The sequence below is a fragment of the Lutra lutra genome, chromosome 8 (genome assembly GCF_902655055.1).
Source record: "Lutra lutra chromosome 8, mLutLut1.2, whole genome shotgun sequence".
Classification (NCBI taxonomy): domain Eukaryota; kingdom Metazoa; phylum Chordata; class Mammalia; order Carnivora; family Mustelidae; genus Lutra; species Lutra lutra.
Window position 1 is genome coordinate 134056683 of NC_062285.1, and position 22722 is coordinate 134079404.

A 22722-nucleotide genomic window follows, 5' to 3' on the forward strand; every position below is an offset into this window, starting at 1 on the left:
CACAGAGACATGGAGGTGACCTTGTCCTCATGGGGCCTCCAGCCTCATAGGGAAACAGATGAATGAATCTATGGGTGCCACAAAGTTACACCATGTGAGCATTTATTTTATAGAAAATTTCTTCACACAAACTTTGTTCCATCAAGAAATTGGATCAACCTGCCAGAAAAGGCACAAGAAATAAAGTTGGGAATTTTAACCAGAAAGGAAAAGAAAACCAAAAGGGAAAGGAGACCATGCTCATGGAGTACCCACTCTGTGCCAAGTGTCTTATGCAGTCTCTCCCACCAACTTTTCTATAACCCAGAGGTGAGGATTTTTATTCCCCCTTTACAGGGAAGTAAACTGAGGCTCATGGCAGATAAGTAACCTTGCCCAAGTCCTCACCGGTCCCAAGTGGCCAAGCTGAGAGTCACACAGCTGAGTCTGGCCCCAAAGTCCATATGCTACAGTCGAACAACTGTAAAGGAGCCTCAGATTTGACTTTGAGTTTCCTATCAGCCTGAGGGAAGAGGGAAAGTAAACCTACAGCCAGCTGGTCACTAGACAGGAAAAAGCCAGACGTGTCCTTGAGGGGAAGCAAAGCCCTTCCTAGCTCTGAGTCCATTTTCCTTTTCCCAAGGGAGAGGAGACAAAAGAGAGCCTGTAGAATAGAATCTGGGGGGCTCAGCTGTCCAAAGGTGACCCTTCAGCTTCTATCTGGGGAGGTTGCTAAGTAAACGGCCCATTGTTCCCCTGGAGAAGACTGTGTCCCCCAACAGTCAGCAGCCACGATGTGCGCATTTGTGCGCACGCGTGTATGTGTGTGTGTGTGTGTCGTCTGTCTCTCTCACTTTCTCTTTTTATCCCCCAACCCCTCCCTTTGTTTGTCTCTGCTGTCTCTAAATCTCCCTTGCCCACACCCCAAAATGCAAAGAGTCCCAGCAACACGAAACTCGGCTGGTTTTAGGAAGTGCTGCTGCGTCAAGAGCCTACAGACCAGATCCTAGCAGACAGGACTGACTTCCTCCCCACGCGGTGCTGGGCGGGGCCTCCCGGAAGGGGCCTGCTGTTAGCCGAGGTGACACATCTCTGCCCGGCCAGCTCCAACGGCAGCTGGGTCAGCAGGCAGCGGCAGCACGGGCCACCCCTCCCCAGGGCCTCAGAATGGACCTGTGCCACCCAGGTAAGCACCTGGGGCCAACCTCTCTGGGCCTCAGTTTCCTCCTCTGTAGGATGGGGACAATGGTGCCTGCTTTCACAGGATCCTGGAAGGAATCGATATAGAAATAGATCTAAGACAGGTGGTAAATTCAGAAGCAAGCCACAAATGTTTATGAGCTCAGACTGGCTGCCTAGCTGTGCTCCAGGAGCTGGGGATCAGGTGAACAAAGTGGGCCGGGTCCCTGCTTGCCTGAGCTCACACTGTAGGGGGGCAGACAGACAGTAAAGGTATTTATGGAATATGTCAGGAGGTGACAAGCAAGAGAAGGAAGAGCCAAGTAGGGGAAGGACGATGGGAGAAGGTGGTCGAGAAGGACAGGAGGACATAGCATTTGGGCAGAGACCTGGAGGAAGGAAGGAGTGACCCATATGGGTTTCTGGGGAAGGAATATTCCAGGGCGAAGGAACCATCAGTGCAAGAAAGATTGCTCAAGTTGCAGATGATGGCGGTGACAATGGCTTTCTGGGCAGCACAAGGGCCTTGAAGCTCCTGTTTGGCCTTTAGGGGTTGCGGGTAAGGACAGCCTTTGGGGAGGCTGAGACCACCGCATAGAGTGCTGCTGAAGGGGGCCTGGGGAGGAGCCGCAGAGAACCCTGGCTGAGACCCTCCCCAGTGAGCAGGACCGTGCCTGGGGGGGGCGTGGGGAAGAGGAGAGGCACAGTCTGCACAGTCAGTGGGGGAGACGACAAGTGGTGCTGGGTTTCTGCAAGGCAGGGAGAAGGAACGGGACAAAGTGTCCGTGCCCTGTACTCAGAATACCCCAGCCCCAGCACTGCCTGGAAATCCGGAGGATCAGGGCTGCCAGGAGCTGTCCAGTCCCTGGGTTCAGAGGACATCTACCCTGTGAGCAATAGAACCATTTTTCTTCAAACAAAACCTAACAGAGCGGGGCCTGACCCCGCCCACTGGGCCTCCCGCGGGCTCTGGGGAACACAGTGAGAGAACCACACATCCCTTTCAACAGTCCTTGGGCTTTGGGTGGCATATGGCTCACAGACTGGACAGGCTCCTGGGCATACGTCTTAGGTCGCGCCTAGAAGATAAGCAGGGACACAGGGAGAAGGCGTGGGGCTCCAGGTCACTCAGCAGATAGGAGGCCATCAGAGGCAGGGACACCCGTCTTCTCACCATTAACACTTTTTTCTTTGGGGCTTCACAGACTGAGATCCTTCAGAACAGGGATGGCTGTCTCTCTAAGGGGAAACGGAGGCTCCCGACATGAACTGGAGGGGAGGGCTGACTTGCTCGAGGTCAGGCGGCCAGAGCAGGGACAGGACCCTGAGAGGAGACAGAGCCACCATTTAGCCTGGGCTGTGAAAGGCGGGAGGCCAGAAGCTGCTCTCGTGAGGCTGGTCCTGGGTGGGGAGTGGATTGAGTAAAGTCAGTGCAGGTGGCGTGCTGACGGGCTTGAGATCTCCGTGGACTCTTCGTTCATTCACTCATTCACGCCATCAGCAGTCCTCCCGTGTGCAGGGCCTGTGCTGGGCAGTGCTAGGGACAGTGACTGGCCGTGGGGAAGCTGCTGATCCAGGATGTGGGGGAGGAGGGGACAGATCCTGCAGTTCAATGACCCAGGGCGGCTGAGGAAGCGGTTCCTTCCACCTGGGAGTGGGTATATCTGGGAAAACTTCCTGGAGGAGTCAGAGGGAGGGAAGGAAGGTCATCCTCCCTTACCCAGAGTGGGTCTTAATCAATGCCCCTCCACAACCAGATGACTTCCCCTCTCCGAGCTCAGATTCATAATCTGTCAGTGGACACCGTCCCCACCCCGGCCTGAGCTGGGAAAGTGAATAAGTAGGGATTGGGGGTCAGCCCCACCCAGCTTGGGTCCAGCTCTGCACCCACTTGCCGGCGGTTGTGATGGCCTTTTCCTTCTGTGGGCTCCAGTTTCCTGTCTGCACCATTGACAGGATGGTGGCCAAGGTCCCCCAGGACAGCTTCCCCCCCTGCCCTGTGTTCTGCCCAGAAGCAGATCAGTCCCCCTCCCCCAGGGCCTGCTGGGAAGGCGAGAGGTCCAGGCAGCCAAAGCCTCTACGTGACCAAAGACAGCACCTTTGGGCTGGTGCAGGGAGGCCGGGTGCAATTAAAAATAGACACAGCTTGGCTCGGGGGGGTGGGGAGGAAGCCACATGACACCCACAAAGCCTCGGGGGCTGGGCCGGGGAGCAGCGCCACCGGACACCCCCTTCTGCCCCAGTGCCCCTCACGCCGAGACTCTGAGAAGCCTCTGCCCTGGGGGGCCCCAGGATCGCACCCTCCTCTTGCCCTGGAAAGGGGAAGCAAGGCCAGCTGTCCTGGAAGCGGGTCTGCAAGCAGAACGATTTCTAAAAATATGATGGGAAAGAGGAAGGACAAAGGGGAAGTCAGGAGGAGCTGGGGAGCGGGTCGGGGTGGGCACGGGGGCACCCCCAGCTGGCCTAGGTGCGGGCGCAGAGGGCGGCCCCAGCCTGCAGCATGGGTGAGGCCCATCGTCCACGGGCAGCCCTTGGGAGGTATGAAACTCAGAGCCAAGGGAGGAGCCAACAGAGGTCACGGTGATGGCTATGGTCCTCCTTTTATTATCTGTTTGTTTTATTACTACTGTTAGCAAATCGCACCTCCCATGAGCTGCTCCGGTGTTTGAAACTCCAGCATCAGGGCTCTCGTTCTGTGTCCTTGTCACCCTCCCTGAAATATCTGTGCCCTCAGCTCTGAAATGCAGAGAAGTCCCCGCTTTGAAACACAGAGCTGAAGGGTTGGAAGGTCGGGTGCTTCCCGTGGCCGTTGGGACAGCACAGGCATCAGAATCCTATTGGGGTCAGAATCCTGCCAGGAGGGGATAGGGGACAGAGAGAATCCAGGAGCTTGCCTGTCAAACCACAGAAGAGGCTCTGTGAGGAAAAAATGCAAAACACCCCCCCTCAGGCCATCCCACCATCCCGAGAACTTTCCACCCACACCTGTGCCTCAGTCTCCCCAGCTCGAGGAAGTTGGCTGGCCTTCTGTCTCAGCCCTCCCAGAAGGGGAAAGAGGAACAAAGTGTGGGCATCTCTGAGCATCTGGCCTTCATTCTCGAACAAGTCGTCATGGTCAGCATTTCCAGGTCGGAACCGTTGGGGCTGGGGTCAGCTGGGGTTTTGATGATTTGCATGAAAATATCTGGCGTCAGAGGACCCAGATCAAGGCGGTGGCCTCGAAGTCCCAGCCGGGCCTGGGTGTGACCATCTTCCAGCTGTGTCTCCTCGAGCGGGTCACTGGACCTCTCTGAGCCCCAGGCGTCTCATCTATAGAGTGAGAGCAGACAGACCTTCCTCCAGAGCTGTCATGGGGACCCAGTGGGATAGAGGACAGTGAGAGCCCAGAGCCCACAGGGTCTGGCACGTAGTAGGTGCCCCCGCAGCGTGCCGCCCCCCAACAGACGGCTCCGCTTGTTTATTGAGCAAGACCTCAGAGCGGTCCACACAGATCCCGGAACTGCTGTGGGGACAGGAGGAACAGACACCACACAGGAGGGCACCTGAGACGGGAGAGGATGAGTGGGAGCTGCCAGGCAGAGGGGAGAAGGAAAGCCATTGCTGGTGTGGGGAAAAGCCGGCACACAGGTCCGTGGGGAAGGCGCACGTGGAAGCAAGCCAAGGACATCCGGGTCAGGGACAGCGCAGTGTGAGCCGGGAATCGGGGGCATGTGTGTGGGACTGGTGGGCCTGGGCCAGATTCCGGGTCTTCTCTCCAGGACACGGGGATGCTGTAGGAGACTGGATTGCAGGTGCAGAGTGGAGGCAGGGAGACACAGGGAGGTCCTACCGTTATCCAGGGCAGAGCCTATGGTCTGCGTGGGGTGGGGTGGGGCTGTGGGAACAAAGGAGATGCACAGGGCATGGGTGTGGGGAAACCTGAGGGCCAGAGAAGGAGCTGTGTGTCAATGTGACTCCTGGGGTCCTGGCCTCTTCCCGGGGTTCTAAGGATTGAAAGGCATAATTTATATAGAGCTGCTGGCCTACAGTAGGTGTTTTGAGCTGAAGGTTAATGGGACACTTGCTTTATCCCCTGGTATAAGGGCCACCTCCCCCCTTCTCTCTGGAAACCAGGGTCTCTAGGCCTGTGGAGCTCAGAGTAGCAAGGCTGGAAAGGAAGACTCCCCATGGGGGTCACCAGGAGGAGGGTACATGGAGTCACTCCTCCTCCTTGGGCCTGGATCCGTGTCGGTGACTTGTTGGGGACAGAGCACCTTCTAACGGCGCATCCAGGTGGACAGTACCTATCCAAGCAGGATGTAGGCTCCGGGCTGACACCTCAGCTGCACCTTCGAGAAGCCGCGCCATTGTTCCATCAGGCCGGCAGCTGCTGGTGGCAAAGTGGTGGAGAGGACCAGCGGGCCCTGGGCCATACGCACCTCCCACACCTGCTTCACTGTAAAGAGAGTCCCTTGGTCCAGTGTGATGTCGGGCAGTACTCGGAGTGAGTGGGCCGATCAAGCAGTCTGGAAGCCTCCAGAAAGGGGCCCAGACAGAGCATCCGTGGGAAGGAAGGGCCACTGTGTGACCAGGGCATGTGTGGCTTTCGGTCAAGACAGATCGCTGGCCTTTGAGAGTAGAAGGGATCCGACGTTATCAACTTGTCACCAAGTTGCTGGTTGGCCTTCCCGGGAAACCATCGGGACATGCAGCAGTGGCAGGAGCTGGGGAAGCCTGGGTCAGAGGCTCTAGACGCAGCCTCTGCCCTGGCCCCATGGCAGTGTCACCCACGGACAGTTGTACCAGCATGGGGTTGGCCTGTCAGAGACGAGCTGATGTCACTGGCCGATCATGCTGTCTGCTTGGTGATGCAGGCTTTCTCCTGTGCTGGATGGTTGCCAGGGAGCATTAGTGTGCCTCGCAAAAGTCCTCACCCTCGGGGCACCTGGTTGGCTCAGTCCGGTGGCTCAGGTCATGATCTCAGGGTTGGGAGATCAAGCCCCACATTAGGCTCATACTCTGTGGGGAGTCTACTTGATGTTCCGTCTCCCTCTCTCTGCCCTTCCATCCCCTACTTGCACTCTTTCACTCTCTCTCTCTAATAAATAAATAAAATCTTTAAAAAAAAAAATCTTCACCCTCTGTGTCCACTCCTAGGGGACCATCCACTTCTCTTCCTCAGACCTCTCCGTTCCCAATCTTCCAATCTTCCCTCTTTCCAGCCTCAGACCAAGCCATCCTCTCCTGGTCATTGTTAACCTTAAGAAATAAAACTGCCAGTTACTTAACCAGAAAAGATGGATTTATTCCAGAATAGTATAGAACTACAATCCAGGACAAGTGAGCTAGGGCCAAACCCTGGGCGAGTCTGCAGAACAAAGGACAGGAGGCTCTTTTATAGAGGAGAGGGGAGTCGGAAAATTAATCCCCAGTTACCTGGGAGCTCAAGAGAAGGTGGCTTTTCATCACTGAGTTGTAACTTTCTCATCCACTGGGCTGTTGCTATGGGAAGAGAAAAGCCTCCTTCCTCCTGCTGGGAGAGTAAAGGAGGAGCTAAAATCTTTCCCACTTGCAAGGTGTGTCTCCTCCAGTGGGGTCTGCAATTGAGGAGGGGGTGAGAGCTCCCCCTGCTGGCCTCCTGACTCCAGTCTAGATTTCCTCTTGGGAATTTTCACACCCTATGCGCACGTGTATTCCTGCTTCACGCTCCTGCTCTTTGCCCATGAAACCAATAACCAGGAGCCCTTCCGCAGTTCTGCCCGCTGGGAGGACTTCTCACACTGTCTCTCCGGGACACCTTTGAGCAGGGCTATATAGTTCAACAGCTATTTAGTTTTTACGGGTTCCCAAACACTAAGCCACCCATTCTGGAACCAAGTTCTGGTGTTTTGCTCCATTGCCAGAAAGATCACAAGGGACCCACCCAAGCAGACATAGTGTGAGCTGAGGGATCTGGTGCAACCACAGTGGGTGACACGGGGACCTGGGTGACCTGTCCACGGAGCTTACTGGAGCCCTCTGTTCACTGAAGGAACCACTTATGAAGGGCAGTCATTATCAGTGTATTATTATCATATGTAATTGGCCCAGCATTGTAGGACCCTTTCTTCTGGGGACCTTCTCCTCAGTCAGCAGAGTCTAGGTCTGAATACTGGTTCAGGTCCAGAAACTAGGCAAAAGTTTTTATGCAGTGGCTGTCCCTTGGGAGGGGCAGCTCCATTCGGCTGAGTTGGGCTCCTGGAGAGGAACTCAGCTAGGTCAGCTACAGGCTATGCCCCCACCCCACCCCCAGCCACTGAGAAAATGGGTGCCTTCGTCCTGCAGGGGGGAGCAGATGGCACAATGTAGCACCCATTATACATGTGTTGGACACTTGTCCTATATTGACTCCTTGCATGGTACCTCCCCGTCCCAGTACCCAGTTGCCGTCTCAAAGTTCAAGATGGCTGCTCAGTCAATGGGAGGGAGAGATAAGGAAAGGGAGCCCTTAATATTCTCTCTGCTTGCCAAACTATGGAGAGAGCCCAGATGTCCTTTGATAGATGAATGGATAAAGATGTGGGATGTATATACAATGGAATATTACTCAGCCATTAAAAAAATGAAATCTTGCCATTTGCAATGATGTGGACAGAACTAGAGGGTGTTAGGCTAGGCAAAATAAGTCCATCAGAAAAAGACAATTCTCATATGATTTCACTCGTATGTGGAATTTAAGAAACAAAACAGAGGAGCACAGAGGAAGGGAGGGAAAAATAGAACAAGGTGAAACTAGAAAGGGAGATAAACCATAAGAAACTCTGAACCATAGGAAACAGACTGAGGGTTGCTGAGGGGAGGGGGTTGGGAGATGGGGTAACTGGGTGATGGGCATTAAGAAGGGCACGTGATGTAATAAGCGCTGGGTGTTCTATGCAACTGATGAATCACTGAGCTCTACCTCTGAAACTAATCATACACAATATGTTCATTGAATGTTTAAAAATTTTTAAAATATTCTCTCTGCTTTCATTTGGGAGATATAATGACTATCCTTGCAAAACCTTAAAGAAAGGTGACCCCCCCCCAAAAAAAAATAGAAAGAAAGAAAAGAAAGTGACCAGTTTCCCTAAAAGGGTCCGGGAGCGTATGGGCAGGAGGACAAGAAATGGCAACCCAGGGTGGAGGAGCTTCATGGGCAAAAGTGGGGAAGTAAGACTGAGAGACAGGTTGGGGACAGTGAGGAGCTGGCAGGCGGGACTGCCAGACTCTTACTGAGAATAGTGGGAAATAAGGCTGGCGGGAGAGGCCAGGACCAGGATGAGAACTTTTCTCTCTGAGTAATGAGGAGCCTGTGGAGATTTTGACAAGGCAAGTGCTGTGGATGGAACAGGACACACAACGTATTGTGGGGGGGGGCTGCTGACACTGATGTGGCACCTGGCACAGAATACCAGCACACACGCATCTCCCTTCATTCATTTCCAGGTAAGGGGGAAGGAACTCAGGCTTTGTAGCCAGCCCAATCCAAGTCCCACTCTGGCTCAGTGGCTTGTCCCCATGGAATTATGTCCAGGTCACCTCATCTCTCTGAGCCTCGGTGTCTAGAGCAAGGACTGTGAATTGTCCCCCAAAACCCAGTCACCCCATCTTACATAGCAAGGGCATCAGGATTGCCACACTAAAGACTCATTTCCCAGCTTCCCTTGTGGCTAGGTGTGGTCATGTGACTGCTTCTGGCCAATAGCATGTGAGGCAAAAGGATACACCACTTCCTGGTTGCACAAATAAGTAAGGGGTTGAGTGATAAGCCTGGGATACGGGAAAGGAGTAAATGAAAGTTCCGAGGAAGGACAAAGGTATTCGGCAAGTGTTCTGAGTACCTGCTACGTGTCGAGCTCTTTCTAGGGGCCGAGGATGCAACAGTGAGCAAAATTCTTGACGTGTCTGCTCTCCCGGTGCTGGGAGTATGAGCAGAACAGAAAACATGCAGATCAACAAAATGACTTCAGGGAGTCTGTACCAAGAGGGTACAAAGCTGGGTCGGAAGGGAAGGTGGAGTGTGTAGTCACTGCTTTAGAGTGTGTAGTCAGGGAAGGCCTCCTGGAGGAGGTGACATCAGGGCTAAAGCCCTGAGTGACAAGGGCAAGCAAGCCAAGGGTTTCTGGAAGAAAGAGGGCCCTGTGGAAGCAAGAGCTAGCCTGTGTGGCTGAGCAGAGTGATGGAGGGGATGGTGGTGAATGGGCCAGTGACCGCAGGTTCTTCTCTGTCCAGACCCAGCAGAGTTGAGCAGCGGGGAGACCCAGGAGCTGCAGCAGATCAAGTGGCACCGAAAGCAGCTTCTGGAAGACATCCAGGTGTGTGCACACTCACACTCACACACGTGCATGCACAAGTCCACACACACGCTCATGCTGACACACCCTCCAAGCCCACTCGCCCACAAGCAAACCCTCGCACACACTCACACGCCTCCCCACTCACACCTGACCTCAGCCTGGTCAGACGGCGGGGCTGGACTCCAACCCACGCATGGCCTTGGCCCTGGCCCCCAGGAGTGGGGTGGCCAGAATCCCAGAGGGACTCCCCACTGCCAGTCCCCAGCTGCCAGGACCCAGAGGGAGCCAGGAGCGTGGGGGAGGAAAGAGGGGACAATCAGCAAAGCACTTGCTGTGTGCCGTGCCCCGACCAGTGCTCTCCTATACTTCATGGGACGGCAGGCTCTACTCCCATCCATGTGGCTCCCAGCAGGCCTCATCTCCACGCTGAGCCTCAATTTCAGCCCCTCTAAAACTTAGACCATTTCATCAAGGTAACACCAGTGTGTGCCCGGCACTCGCCAATGAACCAGTTGCTCAGCCGTTCATTCGTCTGATTTTAGGCTACTTCTGAGGCAGGCCCTGGTTCTGTTCCTGGAATGTGCCAGGCTCCGTCCTGCCCCTGGGCCTTTGCACTCACAGTTCCCACAGCCTGGGACTCTCCCAAGCTCTCCTCGTGGCACCTCCTTCTCATTACATTAATTAGGGGGGTCCTCTACCCCCGGGTTCCTCCTGCAGGAACAAGATGAAAAAGGCCAGAGGGGAGTGGGAAAAGCACAGACTTGGAATCAGGACTTAGACATGTCACATCACCTCTCTGCACCTCAGTGTCCTCTTCTATAAATTCCACTAGGATTACTAGGTCCTTGAGAAGAGGGCCTGCACTTTCTGGTAGCCTGGTGTACCCATAACTCCTGGCCCATAGTAGGCACAGAGTCAAGGGCGAATGACAAAGTCAATGGACGGGTGATGGAAGCCAGAGAGGACTCGGGGCCTGGTCCTAGGGTGGGAATTCATACTTCGTGGCTGGGAGGCAGTAGGGAGCCACAAAAGGTGTTGGGGAAAGCTAGGTGCCAAGTTGTCCTTCAGGAAGCTGGCAGCTGGGTGGAGGAGGGCTTGTCGGGTAAGCTTGGCTAAAAGGCAGGAGATGCCACAGCTGCAGAGGGGAGATGGGAAGGCCGGAAATAGAACAGGGTGAAGGGTGGGAACTTGGGGACTGCCTCCCCCAAGACAGGAGCCCTTGGGGAATTGGGCATCAACAGGAAATAGGTTGGCTTGGGATTGTGAGGATAAGAAGCATCTGGGAAAGGGATCTGGTCAGGGGTAGGGACCCTCAGTGGCAGCTCAGTGGAGTCAGGGGTCATACCCAGGGGTGAAAGTGGTTGTGGGGGGAGGGGGTTCAGGAATCTTTTTCCATCCCAGCCTCCGTCCCTGACTTTGCACCCTATCACACCTCCTGCCACCCCACAGAAACTGAAAGATGAGATCGCAGATGTGTTTGCCCAGATTGACTGCTTCGAGACCGCGGAGGAGAGGTGAGGGGCCGGGCCAGGGGACACTGAGAAGCTGCCAGGGTGGCTTCCCAAGGATGTCACTCCCCAGGAATGAGCATGAGGGAGCAGGGGCCATGCCTGGGTCTGGGGTCCTTGTGAAATCAGGGCATCTGCATGGAGGAAGAGACAGTGGAGGTGAGATAGGAACAGGGAGGAACCTAGACTCCATCGTGTGGTGTGGTCTGGTCCTAACTTCTAGCTGACCTCTCTTGAGAGACACCCTTACCCTCAACCCCTCCACCCAAAGTTTCCCCAACCTACCCTGACCCAGCCCCTGATCTGTAGCTAGCCAGGAGCATCATGGGATGGGCCGGGAGAAGGAGAGTTCAGCCCCAAGGAGGAAGACCAGGAACCAAGGACTTCACAAGTACCAGAGCCTGGCCAGGGCAAGGCCAAGGCTGGCCCACCTCACCCCTCCCACAGGGTGTCATCCGCCTGTACCTCCTATGGGAAGACCACCCCTCCCCCGGCTCTGTGACCTGGGGCTGGTCCCTGCCCCTCCCTGGGCCTCAGTTTCGCCACTTGTGGCGAATAAGAATCTTGGTTCCAGGGCGCCTGGGTGGCTCAGTCTGTTAAGCGTCTGCCTTCAGCTCAGGACATGATCCCAGAATCCAGGGATCGAGCCCCAGTTTGGGGTTCCCTGCTGAGTGGGGAGTCTGCATCTCCCTCTCCCTCTGCCCATTCTGCCCCCACCCCCACTGTTCATGCTCTCTCTGAGAGAGAGAGAGAGATTGAGAGTGTTGGTCCTATATAACCCCCTAAGGCCTCAGGCAGGGACTCCGACATCTGTGTCCCAGGAAATCCCCACCCTGCCCTCGCCACCCCTTGGTCTCTGATGCCTCTAGTCACCATTCTAGACCCACGCACAAGTCACATGGACAAGCATGGGCACACACAGGCACCCTGTTCCAGCTCCAACAATAGCATCCCATTCACAGAGCACCTACCACTGAGCTATTTTGAACATTTCCCCCTCTCCACAGTGCTGGGAGGCAGGTGATGGTGTCATCCCCATTTTACAGATGAGAAAACTGAGTCCCAGAGAGATAAAGTGATTCAGCTTCTGTGGCTCAGCCAACAAAACAGAGGTGGGATTTGCACCAGGAGTCTGGCTCCAGCCTGTGCTCTCACCTCCAGCCTCCCTGCTGTCCTGCCCCCACTTTGAGCACAGCCCCTGCACCCGCTGCCAACGCTCTCCCTGGAGCAACTCTGGGCTCCCAAGGCCATGGCTCCAGAGCCAGTTAAAATGCTGATGCTGGGCCCATCGGAAGAATCTCCTTTAGCAGCTCTGAAAGGGGCCCAGACCCTGCGTTTCTCTCGCTCTCCCAGGTGACTCCAGGCAGGGTGTGAGAACCCCACTGGAGGTTCTTAGGGAATATAGGCTCTAGTGAGCAAAGCATCCTTGGGGCTTGGAAGGGCGGCCCTGGGGGCCCGGGGTGGTCCCGACTGACATCCTTTGTGTCTACAGCCGGTTGGCCCAGAAAGAGAAGGAACTATGCATCGGGCGTAAAAAGTTCAACATGGACCCGGTGAAGGTAGGCATTTGTGGGGGGCTCAGGTGGTCACAGGGCCGGGGGAGCTATACACCAGACACCTTCGCAACGTCCTCTTGTTCCCCTCAACTGACAATTACCCACCGTACAGAGGAGGAAACTGAGGCCCAGCAGAGCTCAGCACCTTGCCCAGCATCCCACGGCCCATCGAGGCTGAAGGGGTCTGTCACCCCACAGCATAGCATGAGGGGGGAGCCATGGCGGAGGATGTGGGGACCTTGCATGAGGTCCACGGACCTGGACCCTGCTGCTTCCTCCTTTGTGAGACGGGCTTTGGACAGTGGGGCCCTTAGATCTCGGGGCTCAGTTTCTAGAAGTGTCTTCCAGCCTCTCCGTCTGGGGGCACTGGCACGGAGAAACCCAGGGCTCAGGGACCAGCCACGTTCTCGCCCTTTCCCCCCTCCATTCCCCACTCCGCCGCCCAACCTCCAAGTAACCTCAGCCCCACCTCTCACCCAGCTAGGTGGCAGAGGGTTCCCTTCCTGCTTGAACAAAGGCGGGAGGAAGCCACAGGCTGACAGGCAGAGGTGGGGTCAGGGCAGCCCAGGCGTCCCTGGAAATTTCCTGCTAGCCCTGAGGAGGCTGCCTCTTCCCCATCACAGGGACACAGGCTCACAGTGTCACACACCCGTGCGCCTTCTGCAGCCACAGGAATCTGACCCCAGCCCCGTCCACAAGGAACACACACACACACACGTGTACACGCGCACACAAGCGCACTAACTCATCCTCCCACCAGAGCACAGGGAGGGGCCCCCGAGGGAATCCCATGACCCTCTGCCGGTCAGTGAGAGCCTCCCCCAAACCTGCTCCCCCATCTTCCAGCAAACTCTTCCCCAACAGGAACAGGGACATGGAGGAGCCCTCCTGGAAAACCAAAGACGGACCCTTTAAACTCCCCAAATTAGAAGGACAGATTCTGAGTGCTGGGGGGTGGAGGAAGTGGTGTGTGTGACATCGTCAGATCAGAAAAAGCAGTTTCATGTAGGAAGGGAAGGAAAGGCACCACAATGGACACTGTCTCCCTCTGAGTGGTGGGACTTGGCAATTTCCTCTTCTTTTGATTTAGCTGGTTTTTTCTAATTTTTATACAATGAACATAAATTACTTGTGAGGAAAAAAAATGAAACATTATTTTTAAATAAATGGGTTTTAAGGGGACAAAAGGAAAGTCTGAATCATGGAATCTTAAAAGTTATAAATTCACAGAATCATTGAAGATTATAATCCAAGTGTTCAGACTGAAGGGAACCTGAGGAGCCCATGGCATGAACCTGGTTCATTGCAGGAATGCTATCTCTCTTTGTATACCTCCAGGGATGGCAGATTCACCACCTGCTAAAGACAGCTTCTCTTAAGGAAGGACAGAACTTCCCAGAACAGTCTGTGCCTACGGCAGAATGCCAGGCCCCAATGCCCAACCACCTGTCTTGCAGTCTGGCCTCAGGCCACCCCCTTCCCTTCCTCCTCTCCCACTGGCGACTGTGTCGGGGCTGATCATGGGTTCTGTGTACCCCCTTTAGGGCATCCAGTATCTCACTGAGCACAAATTGCTGACCCCCAATGTCCAGGACATCGCCCAGTTCCTGTACAAGGGCGAGGGCCTCAACAAGACGGCCATTGGCACCTACCTGGGGGAGAGGTAAGGTGGGGTGTGGACTTAGGGAGATAGGGAATGTGGGTGTGCAGGTGTGCATAGGTGCGTGTGTATGTGGGCAGGTAAACGAGCAAGTGAATTATGTTAGGGAAGTCATGACTCTTGGGCTTGAAAGGGCTAACTGATCACTTCTCTCCAACTTCTGAACCCAAGCCTGGCTTCCTTCCTTCCCTCATTCACTCATTTGTTCAATAAATAGATATGTTTTAGTATTTACCGTGTGCCAGGCGGTGTCAAATTGCTGGATTTAGCCTAGTGAACAAGACAAACAAAAATCCTGTCCTTAGGGAGATACATTCTTGCACAAAAGACAGATCCCAAAATACGTAAAATATGTTAGAAAATTATAAGTTCTTTGGAATGCAAATAAAGCAGGGAAGGGAGATGAGAACCACTGAGAACCACGGGTCAAGGGCTGTGACGTCAGATACTGTGGATGGCAAGAGTCTTGTGAAGGAAGTGTCTCATGGAGAAATTGATGCTTGACACTTAAAGGGGGTGAGCAGTGAAGACCTCTGGGGGAGGAGCATTCCAGACAAAGGGAAGAGCACGTGTCAAGGTCCTGGGGCAGAAGCATGTTCAAGGAACCGCAGGCTGGTGACATTAGAAGAGACCAAGGGAGAAAAGAAGTAGGAGGTGACAAGGCGGAGCTCCGTGGGAGGGTTCAGGGCAGAGGAGTGGTGAGAAAGGACCCCTCTGGCTGTTGGGGGTGGCAGGTGGGCTATAAGTGACAAGGGGGGAGCTAGACCAGCAACACTTCTCCCAGGTTCCCCGGTGAACACATTCCTTCTCCTAAGAGAGCAGAGGATGCAGATGGCAAAAAGGGCAGAGCTTCCAATTTTGAGCTGGGAAGAGGGAAGAAATAGGAGTAGGCACGGTTCTCTCTATTTTACAGATGGGGACACTGGGGCTTGGGAAGCCCAGTGGCTTAAGTAGGGTCATCCAGGCAGGAAGTGGCAGAGGAAGGACTTGACCCAGAGCAGGCTGTTCTGAAGCCAGAGCTCCCCTCCCAGGTGAACACCCCGTGAGGGTGGGGGGGGGGGGGATGATGTGGGCTTAGACAGAGGTGAGCAGAGCAGAAGGTGGCTGGATCTGGAAGGAGGACACGGTTCCCCTCCTCTCCCTCCGCCACCTCAACCCCCTCCAGCACGTGGGTGCCCACAAGTTCCCAAGTGCGTGTGCCCTCCTTCCTGCCCTCTCCAGGGATCCCTTCAACCTGCAGGTCCTCCAGGCCTTTGTGGACTGCCACGAGTTTGCCAACCTTAACCTCGTGCAGGCCCTCAGGTGAGTTGTCTGGGGAGCAGGGCTCAGCCCCCGGGGGTGGCCCAGCCTGGGGGGTGGGGAGGGGGTCCAGGAGCCACACTAATGGCATAAACACAGCCTCACCCTTGGTCTCTGATGCCTCTGATCACCTTCGTGTGCCTCCACGACTCCTCATGCTTGCACATTACATTATTACAGCCGTATTTCAATATCATGATGACTGTTACCATTACTTCTGCCATCCCCGCTACCTTTGAGATTAGTGTTTCATTTGTTTTATTAATACAGCATAGTAGGTATTCCCTCTTTCATATATATGAAACTCTGGAGCCAGACTGCCTGGTTCATATCCCAGCTCTGCCACTCACCCCCAGGGCAAGTCTCTGTGCCTCAGTTTCTTTGTCTACAAAATGGGAATAATAATAGTACCCATTAGGGGTGACTGGGTGGCGCCACTGGTTGGGCATCCAACTCTTGGTGTCAACTCAGGTCATGATCTCGGGGTCCTGGGATGGAGCCCCACATCAGGTTCAGTGCTCAGAAGGAAACTGGCTTGAGATTTTTTCCCTCCCTTTCTCTGTCCCACCACCGACTTGCTCCCTCTGTCAAATAAACAAATAAATCTTTAGAAAAATGATAATAATAGGGGCATCTAGGTGGCTCAGTCCGTTAAGGGTCTATCTTCGGCTAAGGTCATGATCCCAGCGTCCTGGAATCAGGACCCGTGTCCGGCTCCCGGCGCAGCAGGGAGTCTGCTTCTCCCTCTGCCTCTGCCCACCCCCTCCTGCTTGTGCTCTCTCTCACTCTCATTCTTGCTCTCTCTCAAATTAATTCATTATTTAATTAGTTATTTAAAAATAAATAAATATAATAATAATGTACCAAATTCATAGGGCTGTAACAACTAAACAGAAAGTACTTAGAATTGGCTTAGTAAGTCTTGCTGCTATGGGTAATGCTGGGAATGCTGGGAAAATCAGCTCCTGAATGGGGGCATTTGATCTGGGCTTTGAAGGATGATGAGGAGTTTGCGAGGCAGAAAAGGAAGAAGCCACTAACATCCAAGCAATGTGGCCTTCCCTTCGATTCCCATGCTCTTTAAGGGGGAGGGGTAGGTGGTTGGGAGTCTCAATATTCATTCCTTCCTTCTTTTATTCATTACTGAGCAGTCCCTGGGCACTCAGGCCAAGGTGAGGCCCAGAGGGAGGTGTGAGAGGAGCTGCACAGACAACCCTTGACCTTGGGGAACTAACTTTGAAGCTCTGGAAGGACTTAGGTTCAAAGAACAGGAAAGCCCAGCCAAGAGAATGCACCTGCCCAGGGGTCTCCTGTCCGTTCCCAGGGCAGACAGAGCTCCCCACCCCGGGCTGAGGTGGAGGAGGCCACACAGGGTTCTGAGACCAGAAGAGCAGAGGGGAGCACAAATTTTGCTCCTGTACTTTGAGAGAAAAGCCACCTCCCCCTGAGCCTAAAGGACGGAGGCAGACACTCCCATTTACAGGATAAAGACTTAGGCAAGACAGGCAGAGCAGCTTCTCCAGGGTCCCCAGCCACCCCCACCCACCCACCCACAGCCCCATTCCTCCCCCAGACAGTTCCTGTGGAGCTTCCGGCTACCAGGCGAGGCCCAGAAGATCGACAGGATGATGGAGACGTTTGCCACCCGATACTGTCTCTGCAACCCAGGCGTCTTCCAGTCCACAGGTGCCCGTGTGAGAGGGGACCTAGGCTTGTGGGAACCCTCCATGACTGCAGGCGCATGGCCGCCCCACCCCCTGAGCTCCCCCCTGCCCCGAGCATCGGGGCCCTGGGAGCCCAGACTTCTTCGCTGAGTGCCAACTCTGGGCCAGGCCGTCTGCTGGGTGCTTGTCAGCCGGAGCTGCCTCAGGGCCCAGTCCTTGGGAGAGGACACAGGAAATAATGCACAGCCAGGGGTGGCTGAGGGCAGCAATGGCAGAGTCAGCCTATCCAGGAGGGCTTCCCAGAGGCAGTGAGGTCTGAAAAGGGCTTTAAAGGATGAGTAAGAGCTCTCCAGGAGGTCAAGGTGGAAAAAGGACTTTTCAGGCAGGAGTTTTCATCAGAGCAAAGGCCGGTGGCAAGAAACACGCTGGGCAGGAGGCCAGGGGCACGGGGGTCTAGAAAGATCTCAGCGAAGATCAGTACTGCAGCCTACCATCCCGCCCCTAGCAGGGCGGACAAGAAGTCTCCGTGGCAGGCTTGTCCTGGCTTCTTCTCTGTACCTGAAGTTCCCCCAACAACAACAACGCATTCCATTTCTTGAGACTTACCTGGGCAACATCAGGTGATCCTGGCGTCCGCTCTCTGAGGTCAGCAGTGTTCTCCTCTCTGCATCAAATACAGATACAGTCTGTCCTCTGTCACCTCCACTAGTCTAAATATCTCATGAGGTTGGGGGGCATGTCAGATTTATGCACCAGCGAATCCCCCATCCACAGCACTGGTGGGTACACACTACATACTTGCAGAAAGGATGGAATTTTAAAGCCCCAGACTTGAATCTAATAGTCTAATCGCTTCATTTCGTGACGGTGCATGTAACTGGCCCCCCTTGTGCCTCAGTTTTCTGCTCTGTGCAGTGGGGTTAGTAAGGGTACGTGCCTCACAGGGCTGTCATGGGGACGGGCGGCCACTAGGTGGTTCTGCTGGGTGCGGCTGTTTTCAGAGGTGAAATCCTCAGTGTTCCAGAGCATGAAGACACTTCGGTTTAAACCTCCCAATGTCACAGATGGGGAAGCGGAGGAGGTCAGGCGCATCCCTAAGGTCCACCAGGATGCTGGGGACGCAGCTGGACTGCCCTGGCTCAGGACCTGGGGCTTCAAAACGCCCCAGAGGAGCAAACACCTCCCTCCCAAATGCTTAGCCCCTGAAAGTCTGAAGAATGGAACAGCAGCTAGGGCCCCAGGAGCCCCGCTGTGCCGGCAAGCCGGCCAAGCAGCACATGACTAAGCCTTGAACAGTGTAGCCAACAATAAGTGTTCTCCGAGTTCTGAGGAGGCAGAGAACAGAGTGGGCAGGGGGCTGGAAGGGCTCGGGGAGAGGCTGGAGCTGGAGCTGGAGCTGAAAGGGGAGGGTTGAAATGGGGAGCAAAGGGAAGGGGAGGGCATGCCCAGCAGGGCCTCCACCCCCCTACCCTGCAGGAGCCCAGGTGCAGGGGTGGGAAAGTGTGGGAGAGACTCAGCCGCTGAAGTTTGTTTGGAGCAGGGAGGCCCACAAGGGTGGGGAGGAAGCCGGGCCTCGAATGCCAAGCTAGGACAGCATGGACCTTGGGGCGTTGAGACGGGTGATGCTTGGCCCCTCGAAGTGGTCAGGGCAGAGGAGGGGAGAGTGATCGGGGCCAGGACTGTGACCACTGTCCCATCTCACAGATACCTGCTATGTCCTGTCCTTCTCCATCATCATGCTCAACACCAGCCTCCACAACCCCAATGTCCGGGACAGGCCACCCTTCGAGCGCTTCGTGTCCATGAACCGTGGCATCAATGACGGTGGCGACTTGCCTGAGGAGCAGCTGCGGGTAAGAGGGGCGTGGCCCACCCCACCTGGTCCCCAGGGACCCAAGAAGGGCCCACCCTTGGATGGATAGCCCAAGAGGGGGCTCCTCTGAGATGGACCCCCCAGCTTGGGGTCTGTCTTGAGATGGGCCACCACGAAAGGGGTCAGTCCTGAGATGGGCATGTCCAAGGGGCCCCCATCTTAAGGAGGATGTCTGCTATAGACCACCTAGGAGGTCCTCCCAGACTGCTTCCTTTGGGGAACCCTGGGCACCGATCATTCATTCGCACCTTCTAGAAAGGGTGCTTCACACAACGTAGCTATATTGCTTGGAATCCCAGATTCTTAGACTCTCAGCATGTCAGAGCTGAAAATTCTCAGTCTCTGCTCAAAGCCTTCCCTCCTCCAGAGAGGGGGAAACTGAGGTCTTCCATAAGGCAGCTTGCAAGCCAAGCAGAATGCGGGCCTCCTGTCTCTTCCTCAAACAGAACCCACCCCAGCCACACTGCACCAGGCCCTGTGCCCAGCACGGGGCACCCAGGGATGAATCAGCCACAGACCAAGCCTAGGCCAAGTTCAGGGTCTGGTGGGAAGATGATGCATATATGAATTATAGCCTTGTGAATTATTATTCATGCTTTACTAACTACAGGAACATAGAGACACAGAGGACACTACTGTCCCTCTCCTGGGGGCAGAGAAAGGGGGTCATCCTGGAAGACTTCACAGAGGAGGTGACTTTTGACCTGGGCCTTGAAGGTTGAATGGGAGTTTTCACAGAGGGAAACAGAGAAAGAACAGTCCAGAAAGGGGAAACTGCCAGAACCCAGGCCTCACCTGGCTAGGAACGGGAGAAGGGTCCAGAGGGGCTGGCTGGGGTTGTGGGTATGAATGCACAGGGACAGGTGGCAAGGTGGGGCCGGAGCCCCTCGGAAGGAGGCTTCGAATGACAGCCTCAGGGGTTTGCCAGGGAACTATGGGCAACATGGTGCTGGGAACAACGATGCCGTAAACACAGAAGTGAGCTTCAGAGCCTGCTGCAGCAAAAATGAACTGACAGCTAATTTCCAGGACCAAGGATGCCCCAGGGCTTAATAAAGTTCCTGTCGCCTCCCGGTGCCAGCCTGGCAGGAGGGGAGGAGAAGGTGCGAATCCCCCCTCCCAGCTTAGCACCCTGCCAAGTCTGGGGCGAAGCCTGGGTCTGGAAGGACTTGGGTGCCCCTCCCTGTTTGAGAACTACCATGCCCTTAGCCCACCACCCTCCTCGGTCCTCAAAGGGGAAAGTTTATCAGGAGGGCAAGGGTGGGGGGGACCCCAACCAGGATGAGGCCTTGAGAGCTGGTTTGAGCTCAAGTCAAATCCGGTCTCCGCGCCCCCTTTGCTGGTCTGTGACCTTGGGGAATGACTCACCACCGCCCCCTCCAAGCCACTATTCTTTCAACCAGGATAATGACGCCTGCGTCACCCAGCTACTGGGAGTAGCAATTTGTAAAGATGTAAAGGCCAGAGCCCCTGCCAGGTACAGAGCATAGGTTCTAAACCGTGGCTTAGGTCACGATGAAGAAGAATTAATAATAACTTTAAAACCCCAGCACTTAGTAAAATGCCCGAAATCTCAAAGGCATTTGGGAATCGGTAAGTCATCTCGTTGTGGTACCAGTGGCAGGAGGCTGGGCACACCTGGTCTGGCAGATAATGAGTTAATGACATGCCAGCATTATGGCCTCAGCCCCCCAACCGCCCTCCTAGAGCCTTCTTGAGCACCTCCTTCAGCATTTTTCCCAGTTCAAGCCTTTTGTTAATAACAATGTGCTACATTTGTACAGAGCTTGTAACTTTCTCCGCCTAGGGCTTAAGGGTCTAGTACCTCAATTTAGCTTCACACTCTGCCTGGGAGGTCTGGAAGGGTTTATTATCCTCCTCGGCAGCCAAGAGACGCAAGCACAGAGGGGAGGGGGGAGGAAGAGAGCGTTGGAGTCACAGCCTCATCCAGGTCCCTGCTCCCGCTCCCCCACTCTCTGGTTGTGTGACATTTGGTAAGTGGCTTGACCTCTCTGAGCTCCCAGCTCGTGGGATTTGTGTAGAAATGTAAGGTATTTAGCCCAAGTGCCTGAGTCGTTCCAGTTGCTAATGAATCCAGAGGCTTCCCTGGATTAAAAAAGGGAAACCACACAAGGGAATCCACACAGAGAGCCACGCAAAGGGAACCACAAAAGCCTGGTCCTCCCTGTTCAAGGGTTTTTACTGCAAAATTCCGGGGTGGGGGGGGACCCGGGTGCTGTGTGGTTCGGGGGCATTTGCCTGCCTTCTCTCTGGGCCTCATCTTCCCTACGTGTAAAAGCAAGAACTCACCTTTAATCACCGTCAAATAGTCAAAGTCTGCCACTTTTTGGAAGGAGTACCCCATCATGGTCCAGGAGCTTGGGCCCTGCTGAAGACACAGAATGCTTTTAAGCTGGGCAAGGCTTCAGAGGGGTGCACTATGGGAGGCGGGGGACAGGCGACAGGAGCACGTCTTGCCCTGGCTATCCTGATAGGGTTGAAGCAGAATGCCTGAGAGACTCAGGGTGTGGACTCAGAGGATAGGAGATCACATGCCAGCTCTGCCTTTTATGGCTATGTGACTATGTAAGCCTCAGTTTTTTCGTCCGCAAAGTGGGCAGATGGTGGTGCCCTCAGATGGCTCTCCTGAGAAGCAGGGCTAATACACTTCAAGCTCCTGGCCCTCGGCAGGTACCCAAGAAATGCCAAGAAGGGGGCCACTCCCCTGAGAGAGCTATCCAGAGAGGGAGCTTAAGTGGGAGACGGGGAGAAGGAGAGAGGCCAAGAAGGAGGGTTCTCCAACCTCTGGTGTTATAGGTGGAGAAACTGAGGCTCAGGCTGGGGAACAATCTCCCAGTTCAGGGCATCTTCTGCTGTGGGCAGCCCTGGACCTCCTGGGTCCTTGTCCAAACATCTCCATCTCCTTTAGAACTGACCATATACCAGGCCTAGTTCTGGTCCCTCTATGTTCTCATTAACTTCTCCTGACACCCTTAAGCAGTGAGCACCCTTCCCAGTTTACAGCAAAGAAAACCGACCTCCAAGAGTGGTAGCTGGCCGGGGGTCTCATAGTTTGTGAGGACATCAGATTCGAACCCATGTCTGTCTGACTCCAGGGCCCTTCCTTCTGCAGAAACCAGAAGGCAGGATTTGGGGATGAAGGACTTGGCTGTGCTACCCAGCTACCAGTTGCTTCCTGGCTAAAGGAATCTCAGTTCATGTAATGCAAAAGATCGGGGATCTATTTGGCTTCCGATCTGTCAGCTTCAGGCTCGGCTGGATCCAGGTGCTCAGTGAGGTCAGGACTCAGTCTGGTCTCTCCATCTCTCGGCAGCCTTCTCCTCTATGTTAGCTTCCCTCCTAAACAGCCTCTCTTCAAGTTGCGGCAGAGTTGGCAGAGATGGCCCAGGCAGCTTCAGTGTTCGTTCTGGCTTAGTAGTTAAAATTAAAGTCCCAGAATTAAGGGTTATTGACTGGCTTGGGTCACATGTCCTCCCTAAAAACCAGTCACCGTGGCCAGATCGGAGTCAGTCCCTCCTTCCTGGAGCCTGGGGTGGGAGAAGGGTATCAACCCCCGCTCAGCAACCTGGACAGAGTGTGTCTGGGCAGGGGAGGCCCCAGAGGAAAGCCGGGGGCAGAGAGAGAAGAGACAAGACCAGCAGAGCCTCTGGAAGGTGGCAGTTGTCTTTCTAATCAGGTCTATCCAG

At 54.8% G+C, this 22722-nt stretch overlaps 1 protein-coding gene across 1 annotated transcript in view; it reads left to right on the forward strand.

The window, feature by feature from the left end:
• Positions 1–984: 984 nt before the first annotated feature.
• Positions 985–22722, forward strand: part of CYTH4 (cytohesin 4) — a 29354-nt gene continuing 7616 nt past the window's right edge. The window contains exons 1-8 of the mRNA XM_047741971.1: positions 985–1165; positions 9391–9473; positions 10905–10969; positions 12456–12522; positions 14064–14182; positions 15401–15481; positions 17052–17164; positions 18847–18995. Of these exons, the coding sequence (XP_047597927.1) occupies positions 1147–1165; positions 9391–9473; positions 10905–10969; positions 12456–12522; positions 14064–14182; positions 15401–15481; positions 17052–17164; positions 18847–18995 (696 nt within the window). The 5' untranslated portion in view covers positions 985–1146. The remainder of the gene's footprint in view (positions 1166–9390; positions 9474–10904; positions 10970–12455; positions 12523–14063; positions 14183–15400; positions 15482–17051; positions 17165–18846; positions 18996–22722) is intronic.